The sequence below is a fragment of the Nematolebias whitei genome, chromosome 6 (assembly GCF_014905685.2).
Source record: "Nematolebias whitei isolate Nwh7 chromosome 6, NemWhi1, whole genome shotgun sequence".
In the NCBI taxonomy this organism is placed as follows: domain Eukaryota; kingdom Metazoa; phylum Chordata; class Actinopteri; order Cyprinodontiformes; family Rivulidae; genus Nematolebias; species Nematolebias whitei.
In genome coordinates, this window is record NC_056503.1 from 52,981,540 (window position 1) to 52,997,816 (window position 16,277).

Consider the following 16,277-nt stretch of genomic DNA (forward strand, 5'->3'; position numbering starts at 1 on the left):
ATCAGTCTTCTCCTTGTTCCAGATGAAAGTTTAGAGGGACGGCCGGGCCTTGGTAGATTTGCAGTGGTCTCATACTCCTTCCATTTCAATCTGATTGCTTGCACAGTGCTCCTTGGGATGTTTAAAGCTTGGGAAATCATTTTGTATCCAAATCCGGCTTTAAACTTCTCCACAACAGTATCTCGGACCTGCCTGGTGTGTTCCTTGGTCTTCATGATGCTCTCTGCACTTTGAACAGAACCCTGAGACTATCACAGAGCAGATGCATTTATACAGAGACTTGATTACACACAGGTGGATTCTATTGATCATTATCAGTCATTTGGGACAACATTGGGTAATTCATAGATCCTCACTGAACTTCTGGAGTGAGTTTGCTGCACTGAAAGTAATGGGGCCCAATAATATTGCACGCCCCACTTTTCAGTTTTTATTTGTTAAAAAAGTTTGACACATCCAATAAATTTCATTTCACTTCACATTGTGTCCCACTTGTTGTTGATTCTTGACAAAAAATTTAAATTTAATATCTTTATGTTTGAAGCCTGAAATGTGGCAAAAAGTTGAAAAGTTCAAGGGGGCAGAATACTTTCGCAAGGCACTGTAGGTCAACTCTGTATCCAAAATAGACTAAGACCCCAAGAGCAACATAGAAATTGCATAGCAACCAGACCTCATCATGTCTCTCTTGTAAATGAGTCCCCTAGGCTCAATGGGATTAATCTGTAGAAATAAATGTTGAATGAATGAATGAATGAACATTGGTCACAAGAGTATTTTAGCACCAAGCTTTCAAACCATCTTGATCTGTCCTGTTATAAACACTTGTGTTTCTGTGTCCTTGTAGTTACCGATGTGGAGCTGAAGCGGCTAAAAGATGCCTTTAAACGAACCAGTGGCCTCTCATATTACATGACCCAGCAGTGCTTCTACAGAGAAGTGCTGGGAGATGGAGTTCCCCCAAAAGTTGCAGAGGTAAGTCACAGGGATGCCACATACCACATGTTATGTAGAAAAAAGCCAAATATGAATTCATATTTACAGGTAGCTGAATAATTGAGGATAAACTGCGTTTTAAATTCTACAAATATTTGAAATGTCCTGTGAAGTTAAATACCATACCAGCTTTATTTATCGAGTACCCACAGGACCAAAGTGCAGTACACATAATAAGACAATCATGAGTCAATAAAAAATAATTAAAAGTCAACATTTCAGATAATGTCAAAGGCCAGGGAGAAGAGATAGGTTTTAAGAAGAGATTTAAAAACAGACAGGGAAGAGGCCTGTCTGATGTTCAAGGGAAGGTTGTTCCACAGTTTAGGAGCTGCCACAGCAAAAACACAATCTCCTCCGAGCTTACGCTTTGTCTTCGGCACACTCAGGAGCAACTGATCACATGACCTGAGGGATCCAGAGGGTGTGTATGGATGTAGCAATTCAGACAGATAGGGCAGAGCACGTCCATTTATGGCCCTTTTCCATTAGCATCTCTGCGGCACGGTTCGACTTAGCCCTGCACGGTTCCAAGGCTTTTCCGCTAGCTTTGATTTGTTGAACCAGCCCCTTTTTCAGAACAAACTTCACTGTGTTTTCAGTATACCGTGCTGGCCTGAAAACATGGCGTCAGAACACTGTCGGTCACTGATTGGTTAAGGGGTGGAGTCACTGGTTGTTTGAGAAACTTTCATAACAACCCGATCCGCCATTTGTAATAACTCTGAGGAGCGATTGGACCTATTTTGAAGATTTTAAAAACGATAATAGTACAGTGGTCTAATGCTGAAGTGCAGGCGTTTTTGTGCTTGGTGGCTGACGACAAAATTTAGAGTGAACTAGATGGAGCGACTCGCAACGAAAAAGTGTTTAATTTTCCACCAGGACTTGGCACCAGCCCACACAGCCAAAGATCCCAAAAACTGGTTTTGTAACATTTTGATTTTCTGAGACACTGAATTTAGATTTTTCATTATTTTATTTCTTGGTTTTTACATCTCAAATGTGTTTCTTTGTGTGCATTAGGTAATCTACACCTCATTCGGAGGATCATCCAAAGGGCTACACTTCAACAATTTGATAGTGGGTTTGGTTCTCCTAACTAGAGCACGTGAAGAAGAGAAGTTCAAGTGTAAGTTCTTTTTGTGAGCTAAAAAGAAGTCTGTGCTTGTTAAGTGTAAACTATTATGTCCAAACAATTTTTAAAAGTTGTATATAATTATTTCCCAGCTCTGAAATGTCAGATGAAAACAAATGTTCTAAAGTCTAACACTATAATGCCTAACATGCATTACTGTAATGATTCAGATATTTCTATAGTTTCAGGGGCCGTTTACACGACGTGTATTTTGATTGAAACCGCACCTTTCTGCGATTTAACTGTTCATTTTGTAGTGAACTAGGCCTGATGTCAAAAACTTTGACCTTAAGGACCATATGGGACAGAAGCTGTCATTTCATTGATTTGAATCCAGAAATACAGGTTGACCCATCCTGAGACTTTCTTTCTTGAAAATTCAAGTGAAAGAACACTCTCTTTTCTATTATCATTACTATTTTACAAATGTTTGATAATCAAAGTGTTTTAGTTCAAACCATTTTAGATGTTGTAGTGAACTAATCAATTTTTATTAACTGTGAAACAGTAATAATGATTTTTAATCCTCATGCAAAGTTAGAATTCATGTTAAGGTCTGTTACAGAGTAATTATGCATTTTCTGATTTTCTGTCTTTGAATGAGCAGGGTAAGTTGGTCCAAGGTTGGACTCAAACGCAGACAAGTGTTGGAACGAACTGTCTTGTTTTTACATCCTCTCAGACGTAAATAGAGAAGCTGGCACCTGTTGGCACCTGTTTTCCGCCAACTCGTCTAAATATCCCTCTCGTCTGTCTAAAAACATTTTCAATCTGTTCCATAACATTCTTGCTGTTTTTCTGACTCCTAGTGACCTCTTACGTCACAAAACACACCCCTGTCTGGTCGATATTGACCAATCAGAAACTCCCAAATGAACCGGAAATAGAGCTCTTTAAAATGTCGGTACTTCCTAGTTCAAACCAGTGTCGAGGGTCGTGTGGAGTTTCCAGTCGGGTCGAGAGTCGAGTTTGGAGTCGTTGCAGCTCCCGTGCTGGGAAACAGGAAGATCCTGACATGACCACAGAGCTCTTCCGAGTCTTATGGGATTATAACATCTTCCACCTCTGGGTGGAACTCTGACGGACTCCACTCATGTGAAGTCCACTCGTGAGGTGAACCTGTGTCGGACGGAATACCGTCACTACTTCGGACGATTCACAGCTGTTCCTACGGAGACGCTGAAAGGGTGCGTTGAATGGACTTTCGTACCAGTGGAGACATCTTCAGGTAAAAAGTTGATTATACCACCTAAGTGTACTGGGGGAAGAAGCTGAGAAAAACCGGAGAGTGCCGTTCTGAATGCTGACACAAACAAACCCCCTCATCCATCTTTTCTCCCTCTAAACTTCCTCTTTCCATCTTTAAAATTCTTCTATCAGGTAGAAATCATTCCAGATATTTTAGAAATGTCTGTGTAAAGTTCTCAACCACCGCCGTGTGGTCGATCAAAATTGTACAGCTTGCTAAAATTAGCCATGTTGTTATTTTCCATATTTTGCCAATTAATGTAAATGTGTGATGTGTTGAACTTTGATTCTGTTAATAAATGACCCACTGTTGTTTGGTGAGTCAAAGATAATTAACGTCTCACGTTACATTTCTAAATTCAATGCACATTATATACAGTCCAGAAAAATGAAAGAATCCGTTTAATTTATGAATATATCTCATGCATATGTTCATCTACAATTTACAGTACATGACACCAGCCCCCACCCTCGCTGAAACCGGAGGTTTTTCAACCCAGGTCTCAGAGTGGAGGTTTTTGAGGCCGTCGCCCTCTGAGGTGTTAAAGCACATATGCACTACAGCCATAGATTTCACACATGCGTGGACCAATGGCATATTTCTATAAACCGCAATGGCGGCGGAGTATAACATACTGCTTTCTGTGCTATGACTGATGGAATATATTTTGAGTCTCGTGGTTAACTTACGCTGGAAAGTAGCTGCTGTGACAACATCTGTGTTGGAAAGAGACCCCAGTCGGTTCCAGTTCTAAAATCACTAACGAGCCTGTCGAGGCAGGCAGATATTTCACATGTCGCACCGGACTACAACATACTAAATGTGCTAAATAATAACTGTAACAATAATAAACAGTATTTCTGTTAATGTGGGAGATGTAATGAAACTATCTGAGCTAACTGAAGCTATCTGGTCATTATGTTTGTTGAAATCAGGTCTCTCTTGTAAATGAGTCCTCGAGGCTCAATGGGATTTACCTGTATAAATAAAGGTTGATTGATGTAAATCTGGACATTATGTAATTCAAGTTATGAGATTTAAACGATGATGTGAAACATATTGCATGTTATTAAAGTTGAAAATTCAATTCAGTTTATTTATATAATGCCAAATCACAACAAAGTTGTCTCAGGGCACTTTACAGGAACATTCACATATATAAAAGCCAATTAGTAAAGTTCTCTATCTAAGGAATCCAGCAGACGAGTTGAATCTTGGCTTCGTTGCAGTCTCCCATCCTGAGCAAGCACAGTGGGAACAGTGGAAAGAAAAACTCCCTTTAACAGGAAGAAACCTCCAGCAGAACCAGCTCAGGACAAGAGACCATCTGCTTTGACCGGCTGGTTGAGAGGACAGGAAGGAGAGACAGAAGAACATAGAATGGTAGGTCCAGATATAGGTCCAGGTCCAGATATAGGTCCAGGTGTATCTGAAATACAAAAAAACACATGTTAAGGATAGAAAAAATAATTACAGATACAAAACGGGTTGAGCAGAGTAATTAAAGACAGTAGCAGAGTGAAAATTGTGGTCAGTTTGTCCTCCAGCAGTCTAAGCCTATAGCAGCATAACTAAGGGACAGCTCAGGAAACCCAAGCCGACCCTAACTATAGGATTTAGCAAAAAGGAAAGTCTTAAGCCTAGTTTTAAAACTGGATAATGTGTCAGCCTCACGGACAGAGATTGGAAGTTGGTTCCAAAAGAGAGGAGCCTGAGAACTGAAAGATCTGCCTCCCATTCTGTTTTTGTAAATTCTAGGAACCACAAGTAAACCTGCAGTCTGAGAGCGAAGTGCTCTGTTAGTAAAATATGGAACAATAAGATCTGTAATATAAGATGGAGCCAGGTTGTTGAGAGCTTTGTAGGTTAGAAGTCAGATTTTGAATTATATTCTGGATTTGACAGGGAGCCAATGGAGAGAAGCTAAAACTGGAGAAATATGATCTCTCCTACTAACTCCGGTTAAGACTCTGGCAGCAGCATTTTGGATCAACTGAAGACGTTTTAAAGAAGTATTTGGACACCCAGATAATAAACCGTTGCAATAGTCCAGTCTAGACGTGACAAATGCATGGACCAGTTTTTCTGCATCATCTTTAGATCACATGTTTCTAATGTTAGTGATATTACGCAGGCGGAAGAAGGAGGTTCTAGTAACGTTTTTAATGTGGGGGATAAAAGACATGTCCTGATCAAAAATAACACCCAAGATTTTTAACATTAGAGCTGGAGGACAGATTAATGCATCTAAGGAGGGAGAAAGACTGAAAAATTCTTTCCTAAGGTGCTCAGGTCCAAAAACCAAAACCTCAGTTTTGTCTGTGTTCAACAGGAGAAAATTAAGGGTCATCCAGGTTTTTATGTCTTTAAGACATGCTTGTAGTATAAGTAGCTGATTGGATTCATTGGGTTTAATGGACAAATATAATTGTGTGTCATCAGCATAACAATGAAAATTTATCTCATGCTGTTGAATAACTTTACGTAATGGAAGCATATATTAACTTCCGGTAAGATGGCGCCCGTGTGCATGGCTTGCAATCCACCTCTGCTGATTGTGTTCGGGTTATTTTTGTTTTGTTTGTTTTTTATCTGTGGCATAAATTCACTTCTGATGTATGACAGACAACAGCTTCTGGATCTTCGTTTTTCTGTCACTGATGTCTCTTATTTGGACCATTATCAGCGTACCTCTGGACCCCCCCCCCCCCGCTGGTGGACGTGCCAGTTTACCTCCGCTGGGCTCCTCACCTGCCTGCCTGGAGACATCGCTTCAGACGCTGGGGAAAACGTGCTGGTCAGCTGGTAAAGCTTTAAGCTCTGCGTGCTACATCTTCCTCCTTAGCTGGTGGTCATGGTTTCCATCGCCAGCTTCCCGCGTGCCCGGACCAGCTAAACAACGGGAGTTGTCGGCCGGTGCGCAGCTCGGACAGACCTGGAGGGGCTGTTATTAAAAATCTGAGGCCACTGATGCGTGCAAAGTCTACCGCTGCTAGCTCCACTTTGGACAGTATCCGGATGCGTTTGGTCAACGCAAGATCTGTTACCAGCAAAACTTTTATCCTTAGGGACTACTTTCAAAAGCATGCGTTGGATTTCTTCTTTATCACAGAGACTTGGATGTCTCCGAGTGAGTCCAGCTCCTTGACGGAATTATTGCCACCAAACTGTCTGTATTTTATCGCCCAGCGGCCATCAGGCCGGCGCGGTGGTGGATTATTAACAATATTCAAATCAACTTTTGATTGTAAACAACTGCCCATCCCAGCTTCCCGCGCCAGCTTTGAGCTGAGCGTCTTTGAACTCGGACATTCACCTCAGACTTTATTTGCACTCGTCTACCGCCCACCTCAATCTAAGGATTTCATAAATGAGTTTTCTGACTTCTTGGCTGAAATCACACCAAAATAGAATCATATAATAATTTAATTTGCACGTGTGCTTTCTGGAGAATCCCTTAGTTAAGGACTTTTTAGATTAATTGTGTAGTAATGTCGGGACAGCTTTGTTGTGGACGCACTACTTAATTAATTATTCTTAGGCTAGTTCAAGCACAAAGAATATTAATTGTTTAATTAACAACGGATTATTTCTTTTTCGAGTTAAATTTCTGCCATGTGACCAAGATAACTCAAGAGTGGAGTGTATAATTAGTGACACGAGACGTAATTTATCTTTGACCCATCAGAATAAATGCGGTCATTTATTTAACAGAATCAAAATTTAACCTCAAAACATGTACACTTGATTTGCTGATCTGTTTCTGATTAATAAACTTAGCAAGTTCAAATAACAAGACAACAGACAATTACTGATGGAGAATAATTCATCTCTGAAGGCACCTAGCTTGATTTACTGGCAAATAGAAGTTTAAAGAGGAGGAGTAAAGTTTAAAGAGAAGATTTAGATGGAGGAAGGAAAATGTGTTGACCCGGAATGGCACCCTTCCTCCGAACCCAGCTCAGCCCTCGGTACACTTGATTCGCGTGACGACTCGTTACCTTTTGCAGAAGATAAATCAGCTCTGGTACAGAGGTCCATTTCACGCCATCTTTCAGCGTCTCCGGTCAGAGTGGCTGAGAATCGTCAGAAGTCGTGACGAAGTACTCCGTTCAACAGAATAAGCTTCCTTAGAAGGAATCTTCATTAGAAGTTGTAGGGCGTTACGCCCGGGTGAGTTTACAGCGAGGCATGCTGTGACTCTGCTGAAATGGAGGGACCCTTGGCACATGGTCCAATTCATCAGCTATTTAGTTCAGCTGTAAGACTCCAGCAAGACTGCAGTCCCAGCCAGAACTCCAAACAGACTTTCAGTAAGAACTGAAAGTTCCTGTACGACTCGCCGTAAGACTGAGTCTTCAAGTAAGACTGAGTCTTCAAGTAAGACTGAGTCTTCCAGTAAGACTGAGTCTCATCCTAGACTGAAAGTTCGAGGAAGACTCGTAAGATTGAACTTCCAGGAAGACTGAAAGACTGAATAGTTCCAAGAAGTGTTGACTTTTAAAGGGTATCCACTTCCTGTCACTTGGTACTTCCTGATTGGTTGACACAACCAGCAGGGGTTGAGTTTTTGTAATGTCAGAGGGTTATTAGAAGTCAACAGACAGCAGAAATGTTTTTAAGAACGGTTAGTACAGACAGGAAAATATTTTGAAGAAGTGACATACTTTACAGGTGCCAGTTTCTTATTTACTGTCTGAGAGTTTTAAAAACAAGGCACTTCGTTCTCATAACTTGTTCTCTGACTTTTGACCGACCTCAAGTCCACTCCTCATTCAGACAGAAGATTAAATGCCCAATTTCTGCGTAATAAACATTTAACTTGAATGATCTAAGTCTAATGAGGTTTAAAAATCATTAATACTGTTTCACAGTTGATTTAAATGAGTGGTTTATTTCAACATTAGAAATGGTATGAACTAAACACACTTTTGATTATCAAGATATTGTAAAATAGTAATGATAATATAAAAAAGAAGAATGTTCTTTCAATTGATTAATTCAGGATACAATTAAATAGTCTCTTGATTTGATAATTTGTATTTCTGGATTCAAATCAATGAAATAACAGTTCCTGTCCCCTGAAGGTCTTCAGAGACAGATTGATGTCGGAGGTCTAGTTCACTACAGTTGGATTCATTTAATCTAACTCGAGCATGTAAAGGGTCCCACCCAAGAGCGCGGACATACACTGGACCTTGTTTTAACTCATGATGTGACTGTTAACAATCTTGTTACTGGTGATAATGTTTTTTCAGACCACATGCCAGTCCAGTTCGAGTTCACCCTCCCCCATCTAACTCCTAAGCTGTGCATTCTTGCACGTAGTACCCAGGCTATTAACCTTTTCACTGCCGCGCGTTTCACAGATATTTATAACTCTGAAATGATAATTCAGCCCCCGGTGTTTCTCACCACCACTGAGGAGCTGACATCCCACTTCAACTCTGTCTGCTTAAAGACTCTGGATCATGTCGCTCCTGTTAAAACCAAAAAAATCAGAACTCAGAGCAGAACCTTGGCTGAGTGACATCACCAAGGCCGTTAGGCAGCAATGTAGGAGGGCAGGGCAAAAGTGGAGGAAAGACAGGCTGCAGGTCCCTTTTCAAATACTTAAAGAGAGTTGGCGCCGTTATCGGAAAGCGGTGAAATCTACTAAATCCAAATACTTTTCAGATATAATTACTTCAAACTCTCGCAACCCGCGTGTCCTCTTCTCCACCCTAAGCTCTGTTCTCCACCTCACTGAACCATCACCTCTGGAAGCCTTAACTGATCTGTGCAACAACTTCTTACATTTCTTTTTGGAAAAAATTGCGACCACCCGTGCTTTGATTTCCCCTCCAACTCATGACCCATCCATCCCACCTTAATCTGTAGCTCTATTTGACCATTTTAAACCCATCACTCTATCTTCTCTAGAGCAGGTCATGCGCAGCTTGAAACCGTCTGGGTCCCCCTTTGATGTGGTCCCCCCTCGACTACTAAAGGAGGTTTTTCCTACTCTAGGTCTGTCCATTCTTGATATAGTAAACAGTAGTTTATCCACTGGCGTGGTGCCCATATCCTTTAAACATGCTGCTGTCCAGCCTGTCCAGAAAAAAAAACAAACCTTGACCCCTCAGTCGTGTCCAACTTCTGGCCTGTCTCCAGACTCCCATTTGTTTCTAAACTACTGGAGAAAATAGTTGAGTCCCAGTTGAAGTGCTTCCTGGAAGGTCACACTATCTTAGAGCTATTCCAATCTGGTTTTAAACCTCTCCACAGCACTGCAACTGCCCTTCTGAAGGTCTTTAACGACTTCTTAAGATCCACAGATACTGGTGATTCTGTGCTGCTTGTCCTGTTGGACCTCACAGCCGCCTTTGACACCATCGACCATGAGATACTCATTGCTAGATTAGAGCAGTGGGTGGGTGTCACAGGGTCAGCCCTCAATTGGTTCAGATCTTACCTCACTGACAGATCCTTTTGTCTCCATCAAGGATTTTAGTTCTGCAGCGGCAGAGCTTAAATGGGAGGTTCTGCAGGGGTCCATCCTGGGTCCCCTCCTATTCTCTTTATATCTGCTGCTGCTTGGTGCTATTTTCCGGAAACATAACATGCCCTTCCACTTCTATGCCAACGACTGTCAAATTTACTTCCCCCTAAGACACAATGGTACATGCTCTATTCAACTGCTGCTTGACTGCCTGGCTGACATCAGGGACTGGATGGCTTTAAACTTCTTAAGTTTCAATGAAAAGAAGTCTGAAGTCATGTTGTTCCCTCTCAACGACACGATCACAAACCACTGCATCGACCTCTCCGCTCTAACCCTGTCAGAAAAACAAAGTCATTAATCTGGGCGTGATAATGGACCCTTCCCTGAAACTTCACAATTATGTAAACATGATTGTTATATCATGTTTCTTCCAACTGAGGCGGCTGTCTAAACTGAAGCCCATATTATCCAAAAATAACCTGGAGACAATAATACATGCATTCATTACATCTAGGCTTGATTACTGCAATTCGCTCCTGTTTGGTATCAGTCAGACCTCCATTGCACGACTACAACTGGTCCAGAATGCAGCAGCCTGATTTTTAACCAGTACAGGCAAAAGAGAGCACATTACACCAGTTTTGGCCTCACTGCACTGGTTACCGGTTCACTTTCGAATTCAGTTCAAAAATACTCCTGTATGTCTACAAATCACTGAACAGTTTCGCCCCCCCCCATCTCTCTGATCTGCTACAACCGTATGTCCCACCGCGTTTCCTGAGGTCAGCGGACCAGTTGCTCCTCACAGTTCCAGGAACTCGTCTTAAGCGCAGAGGTGACAGGGCCTTCTCTGTAGCAGGACCAAGACTTTGGAATGAGTTACCTCTGCTTGTCAGACAGGCCCTCTCCCTCTCGGTTTTCAAGTCCCATTTAAAACCCCACTACTATTCGATGGCTTTCAACACCAGATGATGTGTTTTGATCCTGTATGCTCCACACTGGTTTTGTCGTCATGATCTGCATTGTTTTTATGTCTATATTTCTGATTTACTTAATTTTGTATATTGATTTGTATGTTATCTGTTGTTTTGTCTGTACAGCACTTTGGTTGGCCTTGTCGCTGTTTTAAGTGCTCTATAAATAAAGTGGTATGGTATGGTATAAAGTAATGAGTATTGGCCCAAGCATTGAGCCCTGAGGAACTCCATGACTAACGTTGGTGTATGAAGAAGATATATGATTTACATTTACAAACTGGAATCTATCAGATAGATATGATTTAAACAATTTTAGAGCTGTTCCTGTAATCCCAATATCATATTCAAGCCTCTGTAGTAAAATATTGTGATCATCTGTATCAAATGCAGCACTGAGGTCTAACAGGACCAGTAGAGACACAAGTCCATTGTCTGAGGCCATGAGAATACCGTTAGTGACTTTTACTAGTGCTGTTTCTGTGCTATGATGAGCTCTAAACCCTGACTGAAACTCTTCAAACAGATTATTTCTTTGTAGATGTTCACGCAACTGACCAGCAACTATTTTCTCTAGAATTTTTGAGATGAAAGTTAGATTAGATATAGGTCTGTAGTTGGTCAGAATTTCTGAATCAAGATCAGACTTCTTAAGTAAAGGTTTAATTACAGCAACCTTAAAGCTCTGTGGTACATAACCATTCATTAAAGACAAATTAAATAGACCCCATCTCACTCTCATTTTTAAACGAGGTCATTGGTCACATGAAACCCTCAGGCTCCCCTGCTGATCCCATCCCTGCTGCATTTTTTTAAACAGGTTCTACCGTCAACTGGACCCTCTGTTCTTGCCATTATTAACAGCAGTTTGGCTACAGGATGTTTTAAAACATGCAGTAGTAACTCCATTAATTAAAAAACCCGTACTTGACCCTGCAGCTTGTTCAAACTTCAGGCCAATCTCAAAACTTCCATTTCTTTCTAAAATCTTGGAGAAAATAGTTTTTAGTCAACTAACCAAGTTTTTGAAGGTAAATGGAATTTTTGAGATTTTTCAGTCAGGATTTAAACAACTGCACAGCACCGAGACAGCTTTAGTAAGCGTCTGTAATGACATTCTGCTAGCGAATGACTCTGGTCAGTCTGTGATCCTGGTACTCCTCAACCTTACCGCTGCATTTGACACTGTTGATCACAGCATCCTTATGTCACGTCTAGAACACTGGGTTGGGATTACAGGGGTGGCGCTAGAATGGTTCTGTTCATATCTGGGTGACAGGAGTTTTTGTGTTAACTTTGACAATCATTTATCTGCTTCTGTCCCTCTTTCCTGTGGGGTCCCACAAGGCTCCATTCTTGGACCCCTTCTGTTCTCATTGTATCCGCTCCCCTTGGGGTCAATCCTGAGGAAACATGGTATTTCATTTCATTGTTCCGCCGATGATTCTCAGATCTATCTGCCTTTAAAACCAAACAGTTCCTGCTCCATCCACCCTTTGTTAAAATGTCTTGATGACATCAAAACTTGGATGGCTGCGAACTTCTTGAGTTTTAATGATCAGAAGACTGAGGTCATTGTGTTTAACCCAAGCTCTACCACTGTCACTGATCCTGTAAACCTGCACTACTTTCAGCCACATCTAAAGCAGTCCGTTACCAATCTCGGGGTAGTGTTAGACTCGGACTTTAAGTTTAATAAACAGATCAACTCTGTTCTACAAAAAAGCTTCTTTCAGCTAAGGCAGATATCAAAGCTTAAGTCTGTTCTGTCCAGATCCGACCTTGAAAAACTAGTCCATGCATTTATTACAACCCGGCTGGACTACTGTAACTCACTTTATGTTGGGATTACTCAGCCATCACTTTCACATCTCCAGCTTGTACAAAATGCTGCAGCTCGGCTACTAACAGGAACTCACAGGTTTGAGCACATTACTCCAGTTCTGTCCTCCCTTCACTGGCTTCCTGTGCGTGTCAGAGTTGATTTTAAAATTCTCCTGCTGACATTCAAGTGCATTAACGGCCTTGCACCATCATACCTCTCTGACCTTCTTCATCCTTATACTCCTTCTCGGGCTTTGAGATCATCAGACCAGCTGCTTTTGGCCGTACCGAAAACCAGCTGAAGCTCAGAGGAGATCGAGCGTTTTCAGTCGTGGGCCCTAAACTTTGGAACAATCTGCCCATCAATATTCGACAGACCACCTCAGTCTCTGCTTTTAAAGCTCTCCTAAAAACACATCTGTACTCACTGACATGTAACACACGGTGATTGGCTTTAGATTTAGTTTTTCATTGATGCTGATTCTGTTTATGCTTTTATTATTCCTATTTAACACAAGGTGATCAGATCTGATTTAGCATTTCATTGTTTCTGACTGAGTTTATGCTTTTTGTTATTATTTCCTTGATTTTTTTCCACAACGTGATCTGATTTAGTGTTTCATTGTTTCTAATTGCTTTTGGTTTTATATTTTTATTCCATGTGCTGTAAATATATTTTGCTACTTTTTATTTGATGATGTGATATTTTTGTTAAGCACTTTGGTAACAGTTTCTGTTTTAAATGTGCTCTATAAATAAATCTGACTTGACTTGACTTGAGATCCAAAATGTGGACATTAATTGGGGGAAATACCTCTTTAAACAGTCTGGTTGGGATGGGATCTAGCAGATATGTGGATGGTTTGGATGAGGTTATTATTTTTGACAATTCAGAGAGCTCAACAGGACAAAACTGTCCAAATATAAATCAGGCCCTAGTGAAATTTTTAAAGTTGCTTCATTTGACAAGGGACTAGAAATAGTAGAAGGAAGGATGGTTTGAATTTTCTCTCTAATAGAAATAATTTATTTTATAAAGAATCTCATGAAGTCATCACTACTTATAGTTGTAGGGATACATGGTTCAACAGAAATGGGACTTTTAATTAGTCTAGCAATAGTACTAAACAGAAACCTAGGGTTATTTTTTTCTCTATTAAAGATGAATAATATAAAGTTCTAATTAAACCTAATGTCTTCTAAATGAAGACATTAGGTTTAATTTTTTTATTTATTTATTCAACACCACAAACTGTATGTCACACAAACACTGATAAGACTACTGAACACTATTAAAAACACATCAACTGAACTGTAAACTACATGTACTGTACTCTTCCTCTCTGTCGTCGTCCTGGATACTGACACCGTGTTGTTTATCTGGCTTGTTCAGGCTGTCACTCCTTTGATTAATGCAGCTTAAAACATTGAATGGATTGTAAAAAAGAACTGAGGGGGATTGTAAGGGAATATTTGCTCCAGCATATCTCTCTTCACAGTCCTCTGGCCCCACTGAGTCAGTGCTCTGTTTCGGAACTGGTCTGCCTCTGGTGGGAGGACAGCTTCTCGGAAGAAAAATAAAAATAAAAACTCATTTGGTTGTTTGTGCAACCAAACAACACAAGCAAACATTATCATGAACGTTGGTTTATCTGCTGTAGCATTTCTCGATGGCTACTGATTACCACTGGAGTAGGAAGCCCGACATTGTCCTCATCAGTAATGGTTTGCTCACCGACTAGTGTTGAGCTGTTGGACGAAGTGGTCCTCCTTGGCGTCAAGTCCGTCGACTCGTATCTGAAATCCAGCATTAAGTTTTGTTGTTATCTAGGCTTTTAGCTGAGAGTAATGGTCTTGGAGACAGCAGTCCCAGGCAATGTGTGTGCGTATTAGGTGAATGTACAAGATTTTTTTTCCTTGATTCAACATTCGATAAAACCTACATTTCCTCCCTGCCGTGTTCATGTAAATGGTGCATAATTAATTCAAAAGCTGCAGTAAAGTAGTTCTGAACTCATTTTGATTCATCAGGAGCTCATGGTGCCCAAACATGCCTATCATGAGCAAAAGAAATGGACTTGATGTTTCCTCACCCGAACGTGGGTCACCGGGGCCTCACTCTGGAGCCAGGCCTGGAGGTGGGGCACGCTGGTGAGCGCCTGGTGGCCGGGCTTTTACCCATGGAGCTCGGCCGGGCACAGCCCGAAGAGGAGACGTGGGTCCCCCTTCCCATGGGCTCACCACCTGTGGGAGGGGCCAAAGGGGTCATGTGCAATGTGGGATGGGTGGTGGCCAAGGGCGGTGCCCCTGGTGGTCTGATCCTCGGCTACAGAAGCTGGCTATTGGGACGTGGAATGTCACCTCACTGGTGGGGAAGGAGCCTGAGCTGGTGTGTGAGGCTGAGAGGTTCCGGCTAGAAATAGTCGGACTCACCTCTACGCATGGCTCTGGCTCTGGAACCAGTTTCCTTAAGAGGGGCTGGATACTCTTCCACTCTTGAGTTGCCCCTGGTGAGAGGCGCTGAGCAGGAGTGGGCATACTTATTGCCCCCATCTTGGTGCCTGTGTGTTGGGATTCACACCGGTGAATGAGAGGGTAGCCTCCCTCCGCCTACGTGTGGGGGGACGGGTTTTGTTGTTTGTGCTTATGCACCAAACAGCAGTTCAGATTATCCACCCTTTTTGGAGTCCTTGGAGGAGGTACTGGAAAGTGCACCTCCTGGGGACTCCCTTGTTCTGCTGGGGGACTTCAATGCTCACGTGGACAATGACAGTGAGACCTGGAGGGGTGTGGTTGGGAGGAACGGCCCCCCTGATCTGAACCCAAGTGGTGTTCTGTTGTTGGACTTCTGTGCTTGTCATGGATTGTCCATAACAAACACCATGTTCAAGCATAAGGGTGTCCATATGTGCTCTAGGCACCAGGACACCCTAGGCCGCAGTTCGATGATCGACTTTGTCGTCGTCTCATCTGATCTGCGGCCACATGTCTTGCACACTCGTGTGAAGAGAGGGGCGGAGCTGTCCACTGATCACTACCTGGTGGTGAGTTGGCTCCGATGGTGGGAGAGAATGCCGGTCAGACTTGGCAGACCCAAACGTGTTGTGAGGGTTTGCTGGGAACATCTGGCAGAGTCTCCTGTGAGACGGAGTTTTAACTCCCACCTCCGGGAGAACTTCGAACATGTTCCGGGGGAGGTGGGGGACATTGAATCTGAGTGGGCCATGTTCTGTGCTTCTATTGTCGAGGCGGTTTACCGGAGCTGCGGCTGCAAGGTTGTCGGTGCCTGTCACAGTAGCAACCCTTGAACCCGGTTGTGGACACCGTTGGTGAGGGATGCTGTTAGGCTGAAGAAAGAGTCGTATCGGCTCTTTTTGGCCTGTGGGACCTCGGAAGCAGCTGATGGGTACCGGCAGTCCAAGCGACATGCAGCTCAGGTGGTCGTTGAGGCAACAACTCAGACATGGGAGGAGTTTGGAGAGGCCATGGAGAATGACTTACGCATGGCTTCGAGGTGATTCTAGTCCACCATCCGGTGTCTCGGGGGGGGGGGGGGGGGGAGGTGTACCACCAACACTGTTTATAGTGGGGGTGGTGTGCTGCTGACCTCAA

The 16,277-nt window shown here is 42.5% G+C and overlaps 1 protein-coding gene across 1 annotated transcript in view; it reads left to right on the forward strand.

Annotated features, from left to right (window-relative positions):
• Positions 1 to 16,277, forward strand: part of usp32 (ubiquitin specific peptidase 32) — a 296,302-nt gene that overhangs the window by 10,195 nt on the left and 269,830 nt on the right. The window contains exons 2-3 of the mRNA XM_037677753.1: positions 848 to 975; positions 2,023 to 2,128. Of these exons, the coding sequence (XP_037533681.1) occupies positions 848 to 975; positions 2,023 to 2,128 (234 nt within the window). The remainder of the gene's footprint in view (positions 1 to 847; positions 976 to 2,022; positions 2,129 to 16,277) is intronic.